This window comes from Alligator mississippiensis, chromosome 16, assembly GCF_030867095.1.
Source record: "Alligator mississippiensis isolate rAllMis1 chromosome 16, rAllMis1, whole genome shotgun sequence".
NCBI lineage: Eukaryota > Metazoa > Chordata > Crocodylia > Alligatoridae > Alligator > Alligator mississippiensis.
Window position 1 is genome coordinate 19,956,714 of NC_081839.1, and position 22,997 is coordinate 19,979,710.

Here is a 22,997-nt window from a genome sequence, read left to right on the forward strand (position 1 = left end):
GGCTACCAGTTGACCCAAGTGCATTCCACTCTGCTAAAATGACTCACCTTTCCTATGTGTGAGGATTATAAAAGGCAATAGCAAAAACACTGATGCATAATCATTATAAATCCAGTCTGTAATGGAAAGAGTCCAAAACAGCCAATTTATTGCCCTATACCAGGGCATTTCTGCACTCGTATGATAGCATTAGCATGGAAATAACTCATAGCCATATCCTACAGATTCCATTAGTTTCTCTTTTGACTTGGCATAGTCTTAAACCAGGAAAGAGCTGATTTCCAGCAATTAGCAACTCTCCACCACATTCTCCGTGAAGGTCTCTAGACCTGCAAGCTTATGACCATCATCAAAGATTCATAGATTGTGAGGCTGGAAGGGACCTCAGAAGATCATTGGATCCAGCCCCCTGCACCAGCAGGAAAGACAACTGGGGTCAGGTGACTCCAACAAGTTGACCATCCAGTCTCCTCTTGAAGATTTCCAGGGTAGGTGATTGCATCAGCTCTGGAGGGAGCTTATTCCACAGTCTGGACACCCTAACTGTGAAGACGTTTTTCCTAATGTTGAGCCTGAAATGGTCTTCCAGGAGTTTATGACCATTACTATTAGTTTTTCCCAAGGGTGCCCTGGTGAACAGTTGTTCACCGAGCCCTTGATGTATTTCCCTGATGTAGTGATAAGCTGCTACTAAGTCCCCTCTCAGCCTTCTCTTTTTCAGGCTGAAGAGTCCCAGGTCCCTCAGCCTTTCCTCATATGGCTTGCTGTGCAAGTCTGTGATCATACAGGTGGCCCTTTTCTGGACTCTCTCAAGCTTTATCATGTTCTTGTTAAAGTGCAGCGCCCAGAACTGGATGCAGTACTTGAGCTGCGGCCTCACCAATGCTGAGCAGAGTGGAAGAATCACATCCTTGGTTTTTCTGGAGATGCATCAATTGATGCATGCCACGGTATTATTAGCCCTGCTGGCTATGGCGTTGCACTGCCCGTTCAAGCCATGATCTATTATTACCCCCAGGTCCCTTTCATTTGTAGTGGCAGTCAGATTGGCATTGCCATGCCTGTAGGTGTGTGGGGGATTGTTCATCCCCAGGTGAAGCACTTTACATTTCTCGATGTTGAACTTCATCTGGTTCCGATCCACCCAACTTACCAGCCTGTCTAGGTCTGCCTGTATCTGCAGCCTATCTTCAAGCATGACGTTTCCCCATAACTTCCACAAACTTGGCCAGTGAGCTCTTCACCCCCACATCCAAATCATTGATGAAGATATTGAATAGCACTGGACCAAGCACCGACCCCTGCGGGACACCACTGGCCACTTCTCACCAGGATGACACAGATCCCTTCATTAGAACTCTCTGGGTCCTACCCCTCAACCAGCTTCCTACCCACCTAACTGTCTCACAGTTAAGCCCACAATCCTCCAATTTTCTCATGAGAACATTATAGGATACCAGATCAAAAGGTTTTTTGGAAGTCAAGGTATACAATTGTCAGCCTTTCTCTTATCCAGGTGGCAAGTTACCTGATTATAAAAGGAGATGAGGTTGGTAAGACAAGACCTGCCCATGATGAAGCCTTGCTGGCTGTCATTTAGAATCCTACCTTCTGCAAGCATGTCGCACAAAGACTCCTTAATGAATTTTCCAGGATTTTCCCTGGGACAGAAATTAGGCTAATTGGCCTCTAGTTGCCCAGATCCTCCCTTCTCCCCTTCTTGAAGATGGGCACATTGGCCCTCTTCCAGTCCTCGGGGACCTCTCCAGAACGCCACGAGTTTTGGAAGAGCTTCGTCAGGGGTTCCGCAATGACTTCAACCAGCTTCTTCAGCACTCTTGGTTGGAGTTCATACAGTCCCGCTGACTTATATATGTCTAACTTTTTTAACTGATCACACACCAGTTCTACGGCAATAGTAGGAAGGTGGTCATTTCTACCCTGCTCATTCTGTACTCTATCTGGCATGATTTTCCCCTTGGCCCAGTGAAAGACTGAACAAAGTAGTCATTCAGGAGTTGTTTTCTTTTGAGTGCTGGTAACCAGCTGTCCTGAGTTGTTGAGCAGAGGCCCCACACTCCCATTTGTTTTCCTCCTGTTCCTTACGTACCTAAAGAAGTACTTCTTCTTGTCCTTGATTCCTGTTGCTAATCTTAGTTCAGTCACTGCCTTAGCTTTTCTAATCTGATTCTTACTGTCACAACCAAATTAAGTAGTGCCCATGTCACAAACAAGTAAAACCATTCAAAACAGTTTTTTTCTGCACTAGTTTAACTAAGGGTTAACAATAATGATAATAACCGCTTTTTTGCTGCACATGTCAAAAAGAAATTTATTGCTGCGCCACTAACAGAGATAAAACTTAGCCTTCTGTGCTGTACATAAATCATTATAATTGGTCAAAAAAACCAAGGAATAACCCTATGATAACACCCTAGCGAAGACCGCTAGATAATTGGCGATTCTAATTAAATTTATGACGTGGCGAAAAACAATTGGCTATTACACAAATAAAACCCGTCTTCACTTCCGTGAAGAACAGGAGACCTCCGCACACACACCTAAAAAACCTCTAAACGTATGCATGAAAATAACTGACAAATTGATCACTTGTCAGTCTCCCCCGTCTCGACCTAATCAGACGTAAATCAACGACCTGCCGGCCCGACCTTTTTCTCCATTTCTCTGCCTGACCGACGAACTCTTATGCAGACCGACATACGACCTACGAACCTTAAGCTGTAACTAACCAAATATCTCTGACCTCCGCTATTCACCACCTTAACGGTGTGAGTAAATAATCTTGCTTTACAACCGATAAACGTCCACCTAATTAATTCCACTCCAAGAGTCACAAATACCCGCCTGACGGCCTTCTAAGGCCCTGGACCCTTATCTGCCTGGGTGGGAGTCAGGGAGAGCTGCTGGCCGGCTGCCCTGGGTACCAACACCTACCAGTGCGGGCCATTGTTGTCCTCCTTGGGGCCTGTCCCAAGCTTACATTGTCTGTACATCGCTTTCTTCTTTCTTAAGAGAACCATGATTTCTCTGTTTAGCCAAGAGGGCTTCCTAGCCCTTTTGCCACCTTCCCTCCGCATGGGAATGGACTTCGTTTGTGCTTCAAGGATCATGTCCTTAAAGAATGACCATTCTTTATGTATTCCTTTCACCTTCAGTCCCTGGTCCTGCAGTACTTTCCCTACTAATGACCTGAACTTGTTGAAATTTGCAGTTTTGAAGTCCAAAACTTCAAGCCTGCTATCTAATTTGTCTGCCTTGCGATGGATAGTGAACGTAATGGTTTCATGGTTGCTGCCCTCTATGTTTAAATCGGTCACCAAGTCATCTCATTTGGTCAGGACCAAGTCTAGAACAGTGTTACCTCTGGTTGGCCTGTGCCCCTCCTGAGTCAGAAAAAGCTCTTTGAAACAGGTCAGGAAGGAATGCAACTGATCCGACTTGGCTGAGTGTTTCTCCAAAGAGATGTCTTGATAATTGAAGTCACCCATGGCAACCATGTCCCGTGCATGCACAGCCTCTGTCAGTTCTCAGGCAAACTCTAAATCAAGTTCCTCCCCCTGGTTTGGTGGTCTGTAGTATACACCTACAGTTAGGTCTCTCTCACCCCCCACCTCCCAGTAGCCTGACCCAGAGGGTTTCAAGCTGTTTTTCTTTGGAGCTGATGTCAGACTCCAAGGAGGTGTACTGCTCCTTCACATAGAGGAGTCAGTTCTGACATTAACTCTGTCAACTCAGACAGCTGATGCTATTCCCCTTCTGGGAGGTACTGTTTCCTTCATGGCATACTCTGGGCTGCTCTTCTCTTTTAGCAAATATGGATGTTATTGTCCAGCATGATCTGGGGCTCTGTTTCACACCTTCTATGTGAGTGACTGTGATGCTCTAGGAAAATACTACATTCTCATTAGTAGATTAAATGCAGACTTCTGACAGTGAGAAACACTTTCCAGGAGCTTTTTAGCAACTAAGCATGAGTGTGGAGGAGGCCATCAGAGCTTGGCCCCAGGCACTTATCTTGAGTAGGATGAAGCTCAGAAGAAAGCAAGCTACTAAGAACTTCCTTATTCTTGACTGTAACCTCTGTCCTGGCCCAATATGTTAGGGTGCTATAAATGGTATGGAAAATTATAGAAGGGGAGAAAGAGACCAGGAGGAGGAACAAAACTAACCAGAGTTTCACTCCAAACAGTTAAATCTCACTGAACTTCTAAAGCACACTCAAGGCATCTTCTCTGTGGTGGATGATTCTGAAGGCACCATAGCTTTATAAAGGTATCACAGAGAGTGACTAGAGGTCAGCTTTATGGATCTCTCTGGTAGAGTTCCTTTCTGCCCCATGTATTTCCATACAAGAAGATGAATGGGCTCTAACTCCTCTCCAAGCTGCTTATCTGGGGGAACACATGATTCTGCAATGGACAGTTTAACTCTGGTTATGGAACAATTAAAACCTATCTGGCCCTAGGAGTTACTGTGAAAAGAAATGAACAGCAGAATTCCCAGAACTGAATGGTCTAATGTGCAATATGACTTGATCATCTCTTACCCTGGGTCACTGAGGCATCAGGAACAGTGAAATCAGCAGTTTTGTGTCATCTGCAGAGTTCCCATTAGCATAAGGGTGAAACTTAATACACAGTATTTGCATATTATATTGACCTCCATGGCCATATTTAACATGCAGTTCTGTAGAGTTGGGAAATGGGCTGGAGAAAGTATAGGAGATGCACACTTATTGTACACTGTCAAAAGGAGCTGACCACAACTCTGCTGGGAAACATCTTTTAGTGCAGGTCCTGGCTATTCTAGATTCTTACTTTGACAGAGCAACTTCCATAGGGCATAATGAGAAAACACAGGACTCAAAAGCAAACTCAGTCCAGAAATCTCGTTACTGACATGATCTAGTAGAAGGAAAAATCCAAAAGCACATTATGGGGAAAGGTTGAATGAACTAGAATTATTTAGTTTGGAGAAAAGAAATTGGAAGGAGGATTTGATTATAGCCTTCAAATACATGAAGGACTATTATAAAAAATACAGAAGGAGACTTTTCTTTGTCATGGAAAGGGCCAGGACTAGAAGCAAACTAGCAGAAGTTTAGGTTGAAGACCAGAAAGAACGTTCTGACTATCAAGGCAGTCAAGCACTGGAACAGTCTCCTTGGGGAAATTGTAGAATCTTCATCCCTGGAAATTTTCAAGAGCAGGTTGGACAGACACTTAGCTAGGATGGTTCAGCCAGGGATGATTCCACTTTAAGCAGAGGGCTGGACTAGGTGGTCTCCTGAGGTCCATTCCAGCCTGATTTTCCTATGATTCCACACAAAAAATGTGGAACTACTAGTATGCAGGACTGTGTGGTTTCTTTTATTTCTAAATAGCCACCTTCTCACTCCCCAAATGTTTTTCTTCAAGAGCACAAACTTGCACAATCTCTTTTCTAAGCAGTTTAATGTTTTTGAAAACCAGAGGCAGGCCACTACCAGACAGAGACTTGAATAGCACATGGATTGTTGAGAATGTGGGACAGGGAAGGAAAAATGCATCATGCATATTAGGACTATGCTCTAGGGCCCATCCATTGTGGAAAATTTTTACAAATTTACAAGCATAAATGACTGCAAGTACAAAAGAATCCCACAGAGCCTTAGAACTTGGAATGGTTTATTCAGAAGTCAGGCAAACAGAAATAGTTCTATTTAGTGCTTGTGGGGGAACAGGTGGAGGGGGTAGCAGGAAAAGAACATGCTACTGATCCATTTCTACCTTCATATTCACCTTATGTCTAATTTCTGTATTACTGGTAAGTAAAGCTAATTCTGGGTTTTTGGATGGCTCACTCTATATGGATCACCAAAGAAAAACACAGATACAAGTTTATTTGAATTTGAATTTAGTAGAAACAGACTTAAAATACATTTAGATAAGGGCTAGTAAACAAAGAGAAGAGTAAACACTTTGGGACAACTGTGTTCCTAGCATCTAGGATATGGTGCACAGACCACCCATCTGCTTAAAAAAGAGTTTGTGACTAGACATTTAGAAAAACCTGATTCCAGTACACCCTTTCATGCACTCTTCAAAGAACGTGCATGCAAAGCAGCAAAGCTGTTGATTGCAAGTCTTGTGGTTGAGTTCCCATCCAAAGTGTCACATGAGGAGATGACAGACTGCAGAGCTTGACTATAAGCTGAAATAAAGAGGGGTTGAGTAACAGTATTAATACTCAATACTAGCACCGTAGCATTCACTCCAGCTTCCCACAAAGCTGAGGGTTGCTTTCAGAGTTATTCACTACAGCAGGAATTAAGATATCTAGGTTCATTTCTTTTAACAGACAGGAAGGGGCATTTTTCCTAAGGATACAATTCTCAAAGGGGGGAATCCATGAGATCCATGGTAACCGAGTGGTCATGTGCTTTTGTTACTGCATAACTAAGCAACATGAAAGACTTTTAGCACCGATGTGTGGGCAAGAACAGTTGCTTGGCAAACTTCAGTGTGGGACATAGAGACAGTGCAGAAGGAGGAACACTGAAGAAGCAAGCATGCTCATGGATCTGGCAATTAATGAGGATCTTTCATTTCCAGTCTCCACATACAATAAGAACATGGCATTTATGATGTGGTATACAAGCATTTAAAGACTAGAGTCTGAACAGTAAGGTCACAGCTCACTGTGAGCCATATCATGTGTTCAGGGCTGTTTCTCCTCAGATCACCAACTACTAAAACAGGAGCATTTTCTGGCCCTAACACTACTAATACTTTTCATACAGGGCCATCCCTGGGGGGGGGGGGGGGGGGGGGGTGCGAATCGGGGTGACCACCCAGGACCCTGCGCTTTGGGTGGCCCCATGGAACTGGGTGGAGCAGCGGAAGCACAGAACTGGGCATAGCAGTGGCTCCACATCCAGCCACTCGCTACCCACTACCCCCTCCCCCCCCACCGCTGCTGCCCTTCAGGTTCAGGGCCTGTGGAATCGGAGAGGGGGCGGGGCCGCACGTGGGATGATTTGCCCTGGGCTCCGCACCCTGTGCAGGTTGACTCTGTTTTCATAGTAACCACAGGAGAATACAGAATATCTTATACTCAGGGTCACAATGACAGAGAACACATTTGCATTATACCAGTCCTATTAAATATTAAAGCATTACTGACTGAAATAGAGATGGGTCAAAGGCTTGCTCTAGGGATGCACCTAAACCTTGGTGTCACAACTGCAAATCCTTGAAGAAAGGGGTGCAAAAGTTGGTGGAGGGCAGTCTATAGAATGTCCAAGTTTCCCTAGGTCTTGGAGTTGTCCTCTCTCTAGTCCTGTATTAGCAAGATGAACAGTTGGTGCTTGACAAAGTCCCTTGAACATCTGTATAATATCATGAACTTTCTCTCTGTAGCACAATCAAATAAAATCCTACTAAAATGGGTAAGTGGTACCTGTAAGGGTCTATGTGCACATGCCTGTCTGGGCAGAACCATCTTTGGAATAAGTTAATGGCTACAACTGCCTTAAATTTCTTCAGAACAGCAGTAGGTGACAGGACCCTGAAACTATGAGAACAGACCTCCTAGCTTTGTCTGATGTTTACCTACAAAACTCTGACATATCTGCTCTCTGTTACTGGGATTATGCTGTCTCTTTCATATAAAGAAGAATTCATACCTTTGTGGTTTTTGTAAAACATACAGTTGTTGGCACAAGTGTCAGGATGACAGTCCCAGAAATCTGACCCACAACAACACAATGGAGGCAAATCAATGTTATACAGTTTCATCTTCTCCCTCATCTGGGCTCTTAAAGCTTCAATGTATCTGAAAAATAAAATAAATTTATTTCCCTCTGATGGAAAGACCTTGCTGTAGAGTCTGCCCCTACGCCCAAGGTTGGGAACCTAATAAAGAAGCCCATCAACTTACCTTACGTATTCTTTATTTTGCTGATGCTTTTTCTTGTTCTTCACGCTTTGCTCCTCCAGCTTGAGCTGGGCCAGTATTTCACATGCTCTTTCACTAGGGCAGGAATCTTGCCAGAAGGCCATCTCCTGAATCCTCTTCTCCTCCACATGACGCTGGTGCTCCTTCTCTCTTTTAATTCTGTGGATAGAAATGGATTTCATTGGACCTTCAAAGAGAGGGGAGATGGCCATATTGTCAGAGCTATATTGTCTAATTCCTGGTCACCCAAGGGACTTATCCTATTCCCCCTGAACTGTTAGAATGACACAACACTCTCCTCTCAGGGGTGCTGGATCTACAGTCATTGCAAGATGTTGTAGTCTGCTGGTCTATCCAAAGGCCCATAGTCACTTGTAGATTAATTCTGCACCGTGTATAGCTGTAGTATCAGTATCTATCATAAACTTGGAAACAAGTCTGTTTCTTGTGATTTGTTAGAGCTGCTTTCATCTTCTGGATCTTTCTTACACTGCAAATCATCATGCCTTTTTGATTCAGCCTGCAGACGTAGGACTTCAGTGGCATTTGGCAACAGGGGACTTTGGCAGCAATCACTTTCCCCACCAAGCCAATGCAGGGAAAAGCAGAGGCAGCGGGCATTTCCCTCATGTCATAAGAAAAGTGGTGACCACAGGTCCAGGGAAAAGTGGCAGTGGCAAAGCATAGGGAAAAGTGGTGGTGATACCTTCTCCAAGCTGGCTCAGCAGCAGCTGCTGAGTCCTAGCATCTGAGATTCTACCTGCCTCTGATCCAAACTGGGTCAATCTGGACTGTGGCCTTAAAAGGCTACCAGCTGCTGATTTAGAGAAGTGTAAAGGCATCAGTGTAAAGAAAGGGACAATTCTGTTTGACAGAAACTATATGAAAGTATGACACCCAGAATCCTAAAATTCTCACATGTTCAAGAAGCCACTTCTTAAGACACAGGCAGTCCTTAGACGTACAATACAACTGGTTCCTCAAAACCGTGTCTTAAGTCAAAACGTCATAACTCAGAACCAATTTTCCCATGGGAACAATGTTATAAATTGGGGATTGGTTCCTTTAGGATGCTGGATACAGCTGCGTCCAGGTGGTAAGTCTGGTGTGGTGGAAGGGGAGGGGGAAGGGAAGGGGTGTGCGAGGGCAGATCAAGGCACCCTGTGGTGAGGGAGGGGTTGCGGCAAGCTGCTCATCTGGTGGCTCCCGCTGCTTGTCTGGGAGGGCATGTGGGGTGTGTCCCCGGATCTGTGTGGGGTGGGGTGGGATAGGCGGGGCCAGGGCTGCGCTGAGCTGTGCTGGGAGTGGGGGCTATGCCCTCCCACCGCTTGCCCAGCCAGGGTGGGGTGGGGTAGGTGAGGGATGGGGATGCTGTGCTGCCTCTGGACAAGCGGTGTGCAGTGGTGGGAACCCCTCCCACACCCCCGGACGAGCCAGGGCTCTGCCCCATGCCAGCCCTGCCCCAGCTAGGTGAAAGACGGCAGGGCATGGGGGGGGGGGGTGGCAGGGCGGGCAATAGAGTGGAGGCTATGGGGGGAGGGCACCATAGCCCTTCCATAGGCCCCACCTCTCGACCAGAGTGCAGCTCGGCACAGCCCTGGCCTCGCCCCGATCTGGAGGCACATTCCCCCCCCATACCCTAATGTCGCTTGCCCAGCTGGGGCAAGGTGGATGCGGGACGGAGCTGCGGCTCATCCGGGGGGGGGGGGTGGGGGGGGTGGCAGCGGCTCCCGCCACTGCACGCTGCTCGTCCAGAGGCTGTGCAGTGGCCTTGTCCTCCACCTGCCCCACCCACCCCACCCCGGTTGGGCAAGTGGCGGGAAGGCATAGTCCCTGCTCCCAGTGCAGCCCTGGCCCTGCCTACCCCACGCAGATGCAGGGGCACATCCCACCCCCCATGCCCTCCTGGACGAGTGGCAGGAGCCACCAGACGAGCAACTTGCCCCAGCCCTAACTCCTCCCTCACCGTGGAGGACCTTGATTTGCCACCCTCCACGTCCTTTCTCTTCCCCCTCCCTTTTCACCATACCAAACTTACCAGCTGGACGCAGCTGTTAAGTACTGTTTGTCATAATTCGAAGAGTCGTAAGTTGAGGACTGCCTGTATTTCAATATGCCAATTGCTTGGTTGCTGTGAAAGAAGGTTTTTTTTCAGGTATTGATTTACAGAAGACCAAAAAAAAGATTAAATAGGATTTTGTCATCATAAAGTAAATCTAGATACTAAAAAGAACATGTAAATCAGTCATGAATTTAGGACTAAAAACTTAGACTATAAGTTCCTTAAGACAGGGCCCCCTATTGCTTACGTATTTTTTAAAGAATAATACATATCTGGCATGACAAGAACCAATCCTTTACAAAAAAGCAAGGCCCAATTATGATAGGAAATGCTGTTTTACATATTGGCCCTTCCTAGATATTTGATGCACTTTCAGGTTAAGAAATGGATAAGCCCTCTACCACAGGGCCCTTCCTCAGCGGCCAGGGTAGGATGTTCCCTACACAGTTCTTTGCTGTTCTGTCTCGTTTTAACTGATGTGCCCTATACATGGGGACCAACATGGCTACCAAATACATCCCTGAAACATGGAAGATGCCAAATTTTCACAGATTTTGGATTTAAACTTCATTGCTGAACAACAAGAAAGATTTCTACACTTTCCTGCCTTTCTGCCATCTGACACCACCAGGGAAGGAATTCTGCCTTATCTGCACATCAAAGAGCAACTCACAAAGACACTCTTCATGGACCCAGAGGAACAGACTTCTACTTTCAGCTTCCTCTGTGTAAAAATGAAGTTTATTTTCTATCTATGAGGACTTTTTACCATCTTTAATTTTCCCTGAACCTGAGGATGGGTGTGTGCTCCTTAAAACTTACAGAAAAAGATAATTTTCTTGTGATTTTTAGTTGGTCTAATAAAAGGTAGCATCTCTGAACCAAGAGTTCTATACTTTTGCATTTCTATACATGGCGTAGCATTTCTCAATGAACAGATGTTACAGTCTGGACTGCATTTTACACTGAGCTTTACCTCCTATTTATTAGATGCAGTCCTTATAACATACCATTATGACCTCTCTCTCCCATTTGTTTCTAATGCTTTGCCACTTAGCAGCTGTTCAATAAATCAAGTATATAAAACTTCTTTCAATTTAACTTCAGAAGCTTTGGTAACTAAACACAGTTTTGGGCAAAACAATGGAACTTACGATTTGAGAAATCAATAAGTGACAAAGGATATTAATATAATTATTGCCAATCAATATGATTTTAGGGAAAAATAGTACTTGTAATCTCAAGAAGAGAGGAAGTGATAAGTTCAACAACCTTGGTCAATATAGGTCTGGGGTATAAATCTCACTTGTGGTCCTGGGCTAGATCTGGACTGTGAGGATCCTCACAGGCTGGATGCAGACTGCAAGGAGCCTTGCAGAACAGATCCAGGCCTAACAGTGGTGGAGTGAAGGGTAGTGCAGGAGTTAGCTCTCTGCTCCCTCCACTGCTAACATGCATGCCCAATAGGGGTCTAGAGCTGGCAGGCCCTCTTCCTGTTTACCCCAGCCCCAAATTACCCACAGCCATATTATGATTAAAAGATGTTATGTCATACAGAAGTCAGAGAAAACTAATTAGAAAACTGGATAAGGAGAAGTTATTTCCCAGTAACTGGTATTCTTTGAAATGTACTGTCCCCATACACATTTCTACTCTGGGTGTGTTTTGTGCTCCTTAATTTCAAAAGCTTTTTGCTTTAGCAGTAGCTATGGAGCGGACTCCAGCTGTACTTCTCTTTGTGCCCTCACACCAAGGGGATAAAAGCACTGTGGAAATCCCTTTCAACTGTGGCATCTTACAGTATATTGGACTCTCAGGAAGAGAAGAAAGCAAAGAAGAGCAGGATGCTAACATGCAATTTGGACAATACAGCTTGAAGAATACTCGTTACTAGTAAATAATTTCTCTCTCTTTGCATACATAGTTGCTCTTTCTTATTGGTCACTGCTTTGGAGCTACCCTATTAAATGCAGCACATACCCTTGATGCTTCCACAATGGTGGGATGCTTTGATAAGATGTGTATAAAATTCCAGAAGGCTGTCCGGCAGAGGTCAAAAGGAAACATTGTGTGTGAGAAGCTAAGAAATTTGCTTGATCTGCTATATCACTGAGGGTAGTTCCACCTTGGCTGTCCTGTAGTACATTCATTGTAGAAATGGGTTCCTCACGTGGGAAAAAAAACCCTTAGTTATGCCCCTAAGAAACCTGATAGCTGTCGGAAGAGACAACTCTGTGGTCTACTGACTGACAGGTAAATGCAGAGATAGCTGCTAGAAAATTACTTGAGCTGAAGGACCACTTAAGAAGTTTTGGTGAGCTGTTGAGGGCTGGGGGGAAGGGGGCACAGATGTCACCCCTGAATTATGTGCAAGGAAGACCGTTGCAAGCTCTCTATATTGCCTACAGTTCCAGTTGATCAAATCTGGAGGTTAATCTCTGGAACCCAGGGACCTTGCACCTGTTGATCTCAGGTCTGTTATCCCCAGCCCAGCCAAGAACTGCTTATTACAGTTTTTATGCACAGGGAGAAAAAGAGCATAAATATATGACTCCTATCAAAGACTTGCCAGATTCTTCAACCAAGGACAATACGAAGTTCTATGCCGATCATGTCCAAAGAGTTTCTCTCTAGAGAGTATCACACACATATGCAGGTTTGCAAGTCCCAGAGGTGAAGGATGGTGTACAACAGGGACGAGCAAAGTCCAACCCATGGGCCGGAACAGGTCTACAGTAGACTCCATTTTCCAGCAGCCCCTGCTGGGTCACTGACTGGTTTTCATAGAGACTGGCCCCAGCAGCACAGACAGGGGGTGCAGCTGGGTGGGGAGCTGCTCCAGAGCTGGGATCTTGCAGCAGTGACAGCATGGTCTGAAACTGGGGCAGAGCTGATCCACTGTCTGCATACCCTGGACAAGAGGTGTGGTAGAAGCAGTGGATTGCATCTCTGCCCTGGCTCCAGACCACGCTATCACTGTTAGGGTAGCTTGTCATATTTTATGGTTAAAGTTGCACCCATTTCTAGAGTAGTGAATTATACTATTGTTTAAAGTTTTCTGTTATATTCAGCCTGAAGTTCAAATAACAATGAAGCTATACAGAACTTTTCATTTTGTTGGTGTTTGCAATATCAGCTGACCTTGCCTCTTGCAATCAGCTTATGGCCTTGAGTTTGCTTGCATGATGTTTCTTTCCTTTTCTATCACTGTGAGAAGTTTTTCTAACACAACATAATAATAGTTTTGTTACTAGCTCAAATTAACTTAACTTGGCACTAACCAGCTGAACCAGAGGGATGAAATGATTGGATATATTAATGAAAAGTGATAAAGGAGCCCAAAGTAAAACATCGGGAAACAGTCAAATTAAGAGGTGTGCTCATGATGGGTCTGTTGAACAAAGGAATATCCTGACAGGATAAAATATGGGCAATATGCTCACTGCAGAGAGACCAATCTGAAAGCAAGGAGTCATGAAAGGAGTCAAGTTAAAGAAAAGCATAAAAGGGGGGAGCAAGAAAGTTAAGCATTGTCATCATCATCATCATAAATCCATCTTTCAACGCACAGCCAATGATGCACCCTTTGCTTCAGGAACTGAGTGGCCGTCTTTACCGTTGAGCAAAGTAACATTTGGGATTGGGTGAGATAACTGTACTAAGTGTTTTTCTCTCTCTGAATATAGAAATTGCTGAGATAATACTTGTTGTACTAACAAAGTTAGACTGATTTTAGGACACTGACTTGTCTGTGTTTGTATTTCACGTTCTATTTAAGGGTTAATTGTGCCTTAATGATCCCTAAGCACTACCTGCTGGACAGTGGTGCTATCATCACTGCTGCAAGATCCCAGCCCTGGCCCCGAGCAGCTCCCCACCCAGCTGTGCACCCTGCCAGCACAGCTGAGGCCACTTTCCAAGGAAACCCTGGTCCCGCACTGTCACAGTGCCACCGCTACTGGGGTCTCCATGGAAACTGGCTACACTGACGTGGGCAGGGGCTGGCTGGGAAATGGAACCCAGCTTGGGCAAAAGATATGAAAGATATGAGACCAAGAACCTAGTAATGGAGAAACAAGTCCTTTCTGTTGCTGTTATACACAATCTTGACCAAAAGGATGAGCTCCCTTAGCTAGTAGTAGTCTTGATAGAGACAAACCTTTGCTAGCACAAAGTCCTGGGTGGCTCCTATGAAGTAGAGTCTTCATACGAAGACCAGCTTTGGTTTTTCCAGATTGACAATCATAGAATCATAGAAAATTAGAGTTAGAAGGGACCTCAGGAGGTCATCTAGTCTAATCTCTTGCTCAAAGCAGGACCATGCCCAACTAGATCATCCCAGCCAAGGCTTTGTCTACTTAGGTATTAAAAACCTCTGAGGATAGAGATTCCACAACCTTTCTGGGTAACCTGTTCCAGTGTTTTACTATTCTCCTAGTGAGCAAGTTTTTCCTTATCTAACCTAAACTTCCCTTGCTGAAACTGGAGACAAGTGGATGTCTTTGCACATGCTTGCGGGCAGGGGGGAAGCCGCTCTTGAGGAGGGGGGCGGGGAGGAAGCTGCTCTCCATGCTCTTGTGAGCCACTAATTAAAGTGTCGGCAGAGTCGTGTGTATTCAGCGTTCTGTGCTTCAAAACAGCGGCAGGGGTGCTTTACCTAAAGTTCGTTCAACAAGCTCTAGTTAAGTTCCCCTGCCACCATTTTGAAGTGCAGGGATGCTGAATACATGAGATGCTTAGGCTACTGGCACATGCTAATTAGCATGCTCCAGCAGACTTAAATAATCAGAGTCTGTTCCAACCCGCTGTAGTTAGTGTGCCAGAGCAGATGTCCCACACACCTAGAGGCACCCATTGCTCCTGGTTCTGTTTTCTGACACCACTAAGAACAATCAGGCTCCATTCTCTTTGAAACCACCCTTCATATAGTTGAAGGCTGCTATTAAATACCCGCCTCAGTCTTCTCTTCTCCAGATTAAATAAGCCCAATTCCTCCAGGCTCTCCTCAAAAATCATGAGGTCCCAGCCCCTATCCATTTTCATTGCCTTCCACTGGACTCTCTCCAATTTGTCCACATTCTTTCTGCAGCAGGGGGCTCAAAACTGGATGCAGTACTCCAGATGAGCCTCACTAGTACCAAGTAGAGGGGAATAATTGCTTTCCTTGATCTACTGGCAACACTCCTACTAACGCAGACCAGTATGCTGGCAGATGTCTTCACAACAAGAAGATACTGCTGGCTTATATACCACTTATCGTCCAATGAAACCCCCAGGTCCTTTTCTGGAGAGCTACTGCTTAACCAGTCAGTCTCCAGCCTGTATGGGTGCATGGGACTTTCCCATCCTAAGTACAGGACTTTTCCTCACTGAACCTCATGAGACTTCCTTTGGTCCAATCCTCCAATTTGTCAAGGTGTCCCTGAATCCTAGCCCTACCCTCCAGTGTATCTACTACTCCCCCACCTTTGGTGTTATCTGTAAGCTTGCTGAGGGTGCACTCCCTCCAACCTTCCAAGTCACTGATGGACATATTGAGCAAAACTGGCCCCATGACCAACTGCTAGAACACTCCACTTCAGCCCAGCTGCCAACTGGACATTGAGTTATTGATCACTACCCTTTGAGCCTGACGATCCAGCCAGTTTCTTATCCACCTTATGGATAAAACAAACTATATTCATTCAACTTGTACTTCCTTAGCTTGCTTGTGAGAATGTTGTCAGAATGCTATCGGAAAATGTTGTCTGAATCAAATGTTTTGCCTAAGTCAAGGTATATAACATCTAGTGCTCTTCCCACATTCACAGAGCCAGTCATCTCATCATAGCAGGCAATCAGGTTAGTCAGGCATGACTTGGCCCTTGGTAAATCAATGCTGACTCTTCCTAATTACCACCACCTCTTCTGACTGCTTAGAACTGGATTCCTCCTTCTTCCCTTTCTTAAAGATGGGCACCATATTTGCCCTTTTCCAATCACCTGGGAACTCTCCCAGTTGCCACAAGTTTTCAAGGTAACGGCCAGTGGCTCTGCAATCACATCAGCCAACTTTCTCAGCACCCTTGGGTGCACTGCAACCAGCCTCATGGATTTTCACATGTCCAGCTTTTATAAATAGTCCCTACACTGTTCTTTCACCACTGTTGGCTTCTCACCTCCTCCTCAAGCTGTGCTGCCCAGTACAGTAGTCTGGGAGCTGACCTGCCTGTGAAGACTAAGGTTAAAAAAGCACCAAGCCCTTCAGCCTGTTCTGCATCATCTGTGACTAAGTTGCCTTCCGAACTTAGTTAAGGGACCTGAGCTTTCCCTCATCTTCCTCTTGTTACTTGTAGAAACACTTCTTGTTACCCTTCACATCCCTTGCTAGCTGCAACTCCAGTTACACTTTGGCCTTCCTGACTTCAACCCTGCATGCCCAAGCAATATTCTTATATTCCTCCTTAGTCCTTTGCCCAAGCTTCCACTTCTTGTAAACTTCCTTTTTGTGTTTTAGCCCACTGAGGAATTCCCTGCTTAGGCAAACTGGCCTTTTGCCATACTTGCTAGTCTTCCTGTCTTGCACCCTTAGTAGGGCTTTTTAAAAATACAACCAGCTCTCCTGGACTCCTTTTCTCCTCAGGATTGGCCTCCCAGAGGATCCTGCCCATCAGGTCCCTGAGTCAAAGTCTCTTTTCTAAAGTTCAGGGTCCTTACTCTGCTGCTGTTCTTCTTTTCTCTCCTCAGGAACTCAATCAAGTTGCTGCTAAGTTGCCATATACTACATTCCCCACCAATTCTTCCTTGTTTGTGAGCAGCAGGTCAAGAAGAGCATGACCCCTACTTGGCCTCTCCAACACTTGCACCAGGAAGTTGCCCCCAAAACTCTCCAAAAACTTCCTGGATTGCCTGTGTACTGCTGTATTCTTTTCCAGCAGATGTTAGAGTGATTTAAGTTCCCCATAAGAACCAGGGCTTGTGATCAGGAAGCTTCTGCTAGTTGTTTGAAGAAAGCCTCATCCACCTGGTCTGGTGGTCTATAGCACACACCTACCATGACATCAGACCTAAAGACTGGAATGGGCTACTGTCATTTGGCTGTTTTTGTTTGAAGGCATCTCCTCCTAATAATCATTTGTTGAGATAAGAGTAGATTCATCTTCTGCCTCCCTTTGGGGCTATCACCAAAAGGACCTTGGTGAAAATACTTAGGGCCATAGAGAGGCCAAAGCACAGGACCTTATATAGGTGATGGTTGTGAATGATAAAAACTGCAAGAGTCATATGGCAGTATTGAAGTAAATGTTCTGTGTTTAAAGAGACACAAATCATTCCTCCACATATAAGAACAGAATAATACCTTCCAAGGGTGACCATCTTGAACTTGAGTTTGTGGATAAAAGTAAGTGTTAAGCCTTCTTAAGAAGGATGGCAACTAATTTTTGACTTTTCTCTTAGGAATCAAGACATAGTAATCAAATCTCCTCCAGGGAGTTTGTGAGTGCATAAGCAACTCTTCAAGCCTAGAAGCCACAATTGGATCAAGTGGTGCCTGGGAAGAAGGTTCCCAAGAGTCTCCTGTTAGGGATCAGTGTTCTTAGTGGTCTGGAGAGAAACTAAGGTAACTCAACATTAACAGGAAAGATGACGTGGAGGAACCAAGAGCTGAACCTAGTTTGCCAGGCTACACAGGGCCTGCTAGCAGGTCCAAAGTCAAACGGGCCAGACAGGTAGAATGGGATAGCTTGTATGCCACTGAGACAGTGGTTGGTCCCATAGGATGTTCTGTGTGATGGCCAAAACCAAAGAAATTAATAAGCAATAAATATGTGCTTCTTAGAGGCATTTGGAATTTTTCTCTAATATAAAGCTTGTATTTTTGTAACCCGCAAATGTAACTTGTAACTGTTGTGGAACTGACTAGACCTCAAAGACAAAGCTATAGTTGTAATATTAGCTGACCTAACGGTTTTTTTCTTGCTCAGAATTTAGTCTTGATGATAATAAAAACTGGATTCAACCGCCTGGCCTACCCAGCACATTCCAGGAAAGTACATCTCAAAAAAAAGCATAGTCAGAGAGATCTAAAGGGGTTGGATTTAGGCGGAGTAATGTCAATTTCAAACCTGAAGATGCTGCATTGTAATTTGCTTATTGGATAAACCCAAGTTTGGGTAGTAACCTTTTATAATAATTTTTAACACCTTTTAATCCTATAGGGTAACAGCTATAGGACAAGATTGTGAATGACTCTAAAGCCAGCAGATTAGCATAAGACTAGATATAAAAAGAGTGTGCATCAGGTGACCAGCAGGAAGGAGGGAACAGAATGGTCACTGCTGTTCCACGGCCGGACCCTGGACTCCCGGTGTGAGTGAGGATCAGATCCTGATCAAGGAATCTTCCCCAGTAATCCCTCTGACTGTGTCAATCAGGGACACCTGACTTCGCTGGAATCACCTGGCGCGCACTTGGCATTGAGCGACTATCGATAAGTTACCAACCCATGTCTGTCTATTTGTTGTTTTAAACAGCCAGTGGCTGATACCCTCGCAGTGCCCAGCTGGCCTGCGACAGATTGATCTATCTATCTGTTGTTATTATCTGTTGTTATTATTTACTATTAGCTCTTTAATACTGCATTATCTGCTTATCGCATTTATCTTTCTGTTAACTGTTATGTGTGTATAAGCTATAATAAATTTGCCATTGCTTTACTCCCAACCCTGCCTCCTTGATCCCGAACCAAACAGCCCAGTGGCTAAATTGATATACTCACAGTGCCCAGCTGGCCTGTGACAGTTCTGCAACAATGCAGCAAGCCTTGAGGTTGCATGTAACATCCAACTAGTAGTAGCCAACTAGTGTCAGAATTGGTGTTGCTCACAAGGATGATGTTGAAAGCTTCTTTAAGGCTGTGCCAGTGGAACAGGGGAGAGAAAGCTAAATGACTGTGTTGGACACAATACTACTGTGAGGGGAATATGTCTCAGTAAATTTACAGGTACCATAGCATAGCTGACCAAGGCAGCAGAAGAACTGAACAGGAGGGAAGAAACAGTGCCATATGTAGGGTTCACATGGATCAGCGGCAGAAGTCAGCCACACATCCCCTTCAGCAGTGCAGCACATGCACAATGAATTCTCTGAGCTCACTGGTCTCTGGAGCAGGAGTGGGCAAAGTCCAGCCCATGGGCTGGATCCAGCCAGCAGTGGACTCGATTTCCCAGCAGCCCTTGCCTGCGTGGCCGAGGCCGGTTTCCAGAGACCACAGCAGCAGCCGCGCTGTGATAGCATGGGGTTTCTGTGGAGACAGGCCCCAGCAGCATTGGCATGCAGCAGCAGTGCCACCTTATTCCTGGTGGGGGGACTGACAGGGGGTTGCGCTGCAGGTGGAAGCAGGGCGGGCTCAGCTGCAGCCTCCTATGCAGGATGGGCAGCAGGGTAGCACCACTGAGAGGGGCAGCTATGGGGGGCTACAGGGAATTTTGGGGTGTCTGTAGCCCCCCAAGCCCTTCCCTAGTGCTACCCTTGCTAGCAGGGTGTGCTGCAGGGCAGGCAGCTGCTTCGGAGCCGGGTTTGGATTTTATGGTGGTGACAGCATGGTCCAGACAGGGAAGAGCTGCAATCTGCAGCCTGTGTACCCTGGGCAGGAGCATGCAGGCAGTGGATCATGGCTCTGCCCTGGCTCCAGACTGCGTTGTCACTGCTGCAAGGAGCCAAGGCAGAGCCACGATCCACTGCCTGCACATCTCTGCTTGGAGCATGCAGGCTGCAGATCGTGGCTCTGCCCTGGCTCTAGACCATGCTGTCACCCTGCAAGATCCCAGCCCGGCTCCAGAGCACCTCCGCGCCCTGCCACGTGCCTTGCCAGCGCTGCTGGGACTGGCCTCCACAGAAACCCCAGCCCTGTGCTATCACAGCTTGGCTGCTGCTGGGGTCTCCATGGAAACTGGCCCCAGCCAGGGGCTGGTTGGAAAAGGAGTCGGGCCACTGGCCAGATCCACCATTTTGCCCACTCCTGCTCTAGAGCCTGAGTTGTCCCAGCTCAGGAATCCAAGGGGGAGAATGTCACTGCTGCTCTCCACCTACCCCCCCTCACTGCTGCTGAACTGGGTGACAAGCAAGGGGATGGGGGCAAGTGGCAGTGACATTCACCCCCTGGGTTCTGGACTCATGCTGACGCAGGCTCCAGTAGGCATGCTGATGACCCAAGGAGATCAGAGCGCTCATGATGTATGTGCCACAGCTGAAGGGGGCTGTGGCCACGTGCGTCCCAACACCTCCCCCTGGATCTGCATATAGCAGGGACTTCTGATCTCCTAGGTTTCTGGTGTGGTGGGAAAGATGGGTAACGATTTTTCAGCATGAGACACTACCGGATCACATCTCTTATGCAGAGAAAATGTCATGATCTGGCACTGTTGGAGTTTTAGGTATGGGAGAAGGACCAACTGTTTTAGTAGACAAATGCTGAATAATCAGGCCTTGAGCCTTTACAGGTTTCCCTGGTAATCCCAAAGGATCAAGAAATAATATGATCACATGAAAGTAGGGCTAGAAGGGACCTCAAATTAACCTAGCCTCCTGCTTAAGGCAGGGTCATCCTGACTAAACTATCCCAGATAAATGTCTGCTTTTGAAAATTTCTAAGGATGAAGATCCTACAATTTCTCTAGATAGTCAGAAAGTTCCTCCTGACCTCCAATTTAAAGTTTCCTCTGGCGCAGCTTGAGGCCACTACTCCTAGCCCTGTCCCCTATGGCCACAAGAAAAAAGCTTGTTTCCAGGCTCTTGCAATCGCCTTGAGTATTCTCTTCTCCAGACTAGTTCTACTACTCTAGGCTGTTTGTCTCCCTCTTTAAGCAACACAAACTAAGAAGGACTGTGAACATATTGGAGGATGAGAGGCACAATTCAGAAGGATCTTTATACCTGGAAAGCTAAGCTAGAGCCAACAGGATAAAGCTCAGCACTGACAAATGCAAGACACTACAGGTCAGGAAGAGTAAATCAAAAACACAGATACAAAATAGGTGACACTAGGCTGGATGGCAGCATTATGGAAAAGGGACGGGGAGTCTTGATCACAGGCTCAGTATGAGTCTGCAGAGTGATACAGGTGCAAAAAAAGGAGAGTGTAGTTTTAGGTTACATCAACAAGCATTAGGTGGCAAGACACAGGAGGTGATAGGGCAGGGGTCGGCAATCCCCAGCACGTGTGCCAAGCATGGCACATGAGGCCATTTTGCTTGGCACGCCAGCCCCAGCCTTGGCTCTGGGTAGTTGCTGCCAACCCCGGAGCCTGAGCTGCTCCCAGCAGGCAGCTGGGAAGCTGCAAGCAGCCCAGGTTCTATGGTTGGCAGCAGCTACCTAGAGCTGGGGCTGGGTGCAGCAGGCAGGCTGCAAACAGCTGTGCCAGGCTCCAGCATCAGCTCTGTACTGGCACATGCATGCATGTCTTAGAGCGGAGGGGGAGGGGGGCCTGAGGCAGCTCAACCCTGGTCTCCCCCATTGCCGGCACAGAGCTGATGGTGGGGCTCCAGAGCCCAGCGCAGTTATTTGTAGCCAGCCTGGGCTCTGGGCAGCTGCAGCAAGCAGGCTGCAAACAGCTGCGCTGGGCTCCACAGCTCTGGCATCAGCTCCATGCTGATGGTGACTGCATGTGCACTAGTGTGTCCTGCCATGGAGCCCCCCCACATTTTGTTTTTCTGGCATGTCAGCACTCTGGCACCTTCCAAGGTAGTGTTTTTTTTCGGCACTCCGGTCAAAAAACATTGCCTACCCCTGTGATAGGGCCTCTGTACTCAGGACTGGTTAGGCGTCACCTGGAGTACTATGTACAGCTTTGGGTTCCACATTTTAAAAAGGACGTGGAGAGGTTGGAAGGGTCCAGAGGTGGGCAACAAAGGGCTTGGAAGGCAAGTCGCACAAGGACAGGCTGAAGGAGCCAGACATATTTAGCTTCCAGAAAAAGGTGCTTGAGGGGACATAATAGCAGTCTTCAAATAGTTGAAGGGCTGCTATAAAGAGGGAAAGCACCTTTTCCCTCCTACTGCAGACAGGAGGATGCAGTCCAATGGCCTGAAGTTGCAGCAAAGTAGGTTGAGAGTCGATATCTGGAAAAACTTCTTCACTGTCAGAACAGCAAAACAGTGGAATAGACTGCCTAAGGAAGTTGTGGACTCTCTACCACTGGCAGTGTTCAAGAAGAGGTTGGACAGCCACTGGTTGGGGAGGACCATAGCACAGTTATGCCTCTACATTCTACTATAGGTATTTTCCATGCTTCTGGGCTTTGCTGGTTGCCACATGGGGCTGGGAGGGAATTTTCACCTTGCTGCTACAATGTCAGTTTTTTTAAGCCTTCCTCAGAGGTACTGGGTGCCGGCTGCAGCCAGGGCTGGGATTTCAAACTGGGGTGTCCCAATACTTCTGCTGGGACTTAAAGCCAGAGGTTCCTGGCTAGAGGATCTTGCCCCTCTGCTCAGGGTCATATTCATCACTATTTTGGGTCAGAAAGAAATTTTAGACCATAGTCAGATTGGTATGGACTACGGGGGGGGGGGGGGGGGGGGGGGGCTTTTACCTTCTTCTATAGTAGGGTGCACGGCCCTCTTCCTTGGATCTCTCAAGCTTATATAAATAACCTTTACAGCACTGAGACATTGGCCACCATAGTCCCCCAGTTTTACCTGTGGCAGGTATGGGTGTTATGTTTTGTGTTGTCAGGGTTTACCATGTAGTTTTGCAAAAAGATTAGACAATGAATTCGTATAGGGTGGGTTGACACAGGGATGATCCTGTGTCACCAAAGGGGTTGGATTAGATCAGCGGTGCTCAACTTTTTTAGCCAGCGGGTCATGTGGGTAATGGCCAGGCCATCTGCAGGCCAGATCTGCCAGTGATCCCAATCCAGTACAGAGCAGTTGGAGCAGTACCCCATTTGGCCCCACAGAGTGGGGCAAGGGGCATACTGGCTCTAATCTGGCTCTGC

General features: G+C 46.5%; 1 protein-coding gene and 1 long non-coding RNA gene across 2 annotated transcripts in view; one reads left to right on the forward strand and one right to left on the reverse strand.

Moving 5' to 3' along the window:
• Positions 1-5,670: 5,670 nt before the first annotated feature.
• The window catches only part of CCDC15 (coiled-coil domain containing 15), a 47,165-nt gene continuing 29,838 nt past the window's right edge, over positions 5,671-22,997 (reverse strand). Inside the window, exons 8-10 of the mRNA XM_006257991.4 lie at positions 7,942-8,118; positions 7,688-7,836; positions 5,671-6,213 (exon numbers count right to left, since the gene is read on the reverse strand). Of these exons, the coding sequence (XP_006258053.3) occupies positions 6,092-6,213; positions 7,688-7,836; positions 7,942-8,118 (448 nt within the window). The 3' untranslated portion in view covers positions 5,671-6,091. The remainder of the gene's footprint in view (positions 6,214-7,687; positions 7,837-7,941; positions 8,119-22,997) is intronic.
• On the forward strand, positions 13,314-18,711 carry LOC109283769 (uncharacterized). The gene is made up of 3 exons (XR_002091043.2): positions 13,314-13,665; positions 17,459-17,621; positions 18,220-18,711. It is a non-coding gene; the product is annotated as an uncharacterized LOC109283769 (long non-coding RNA).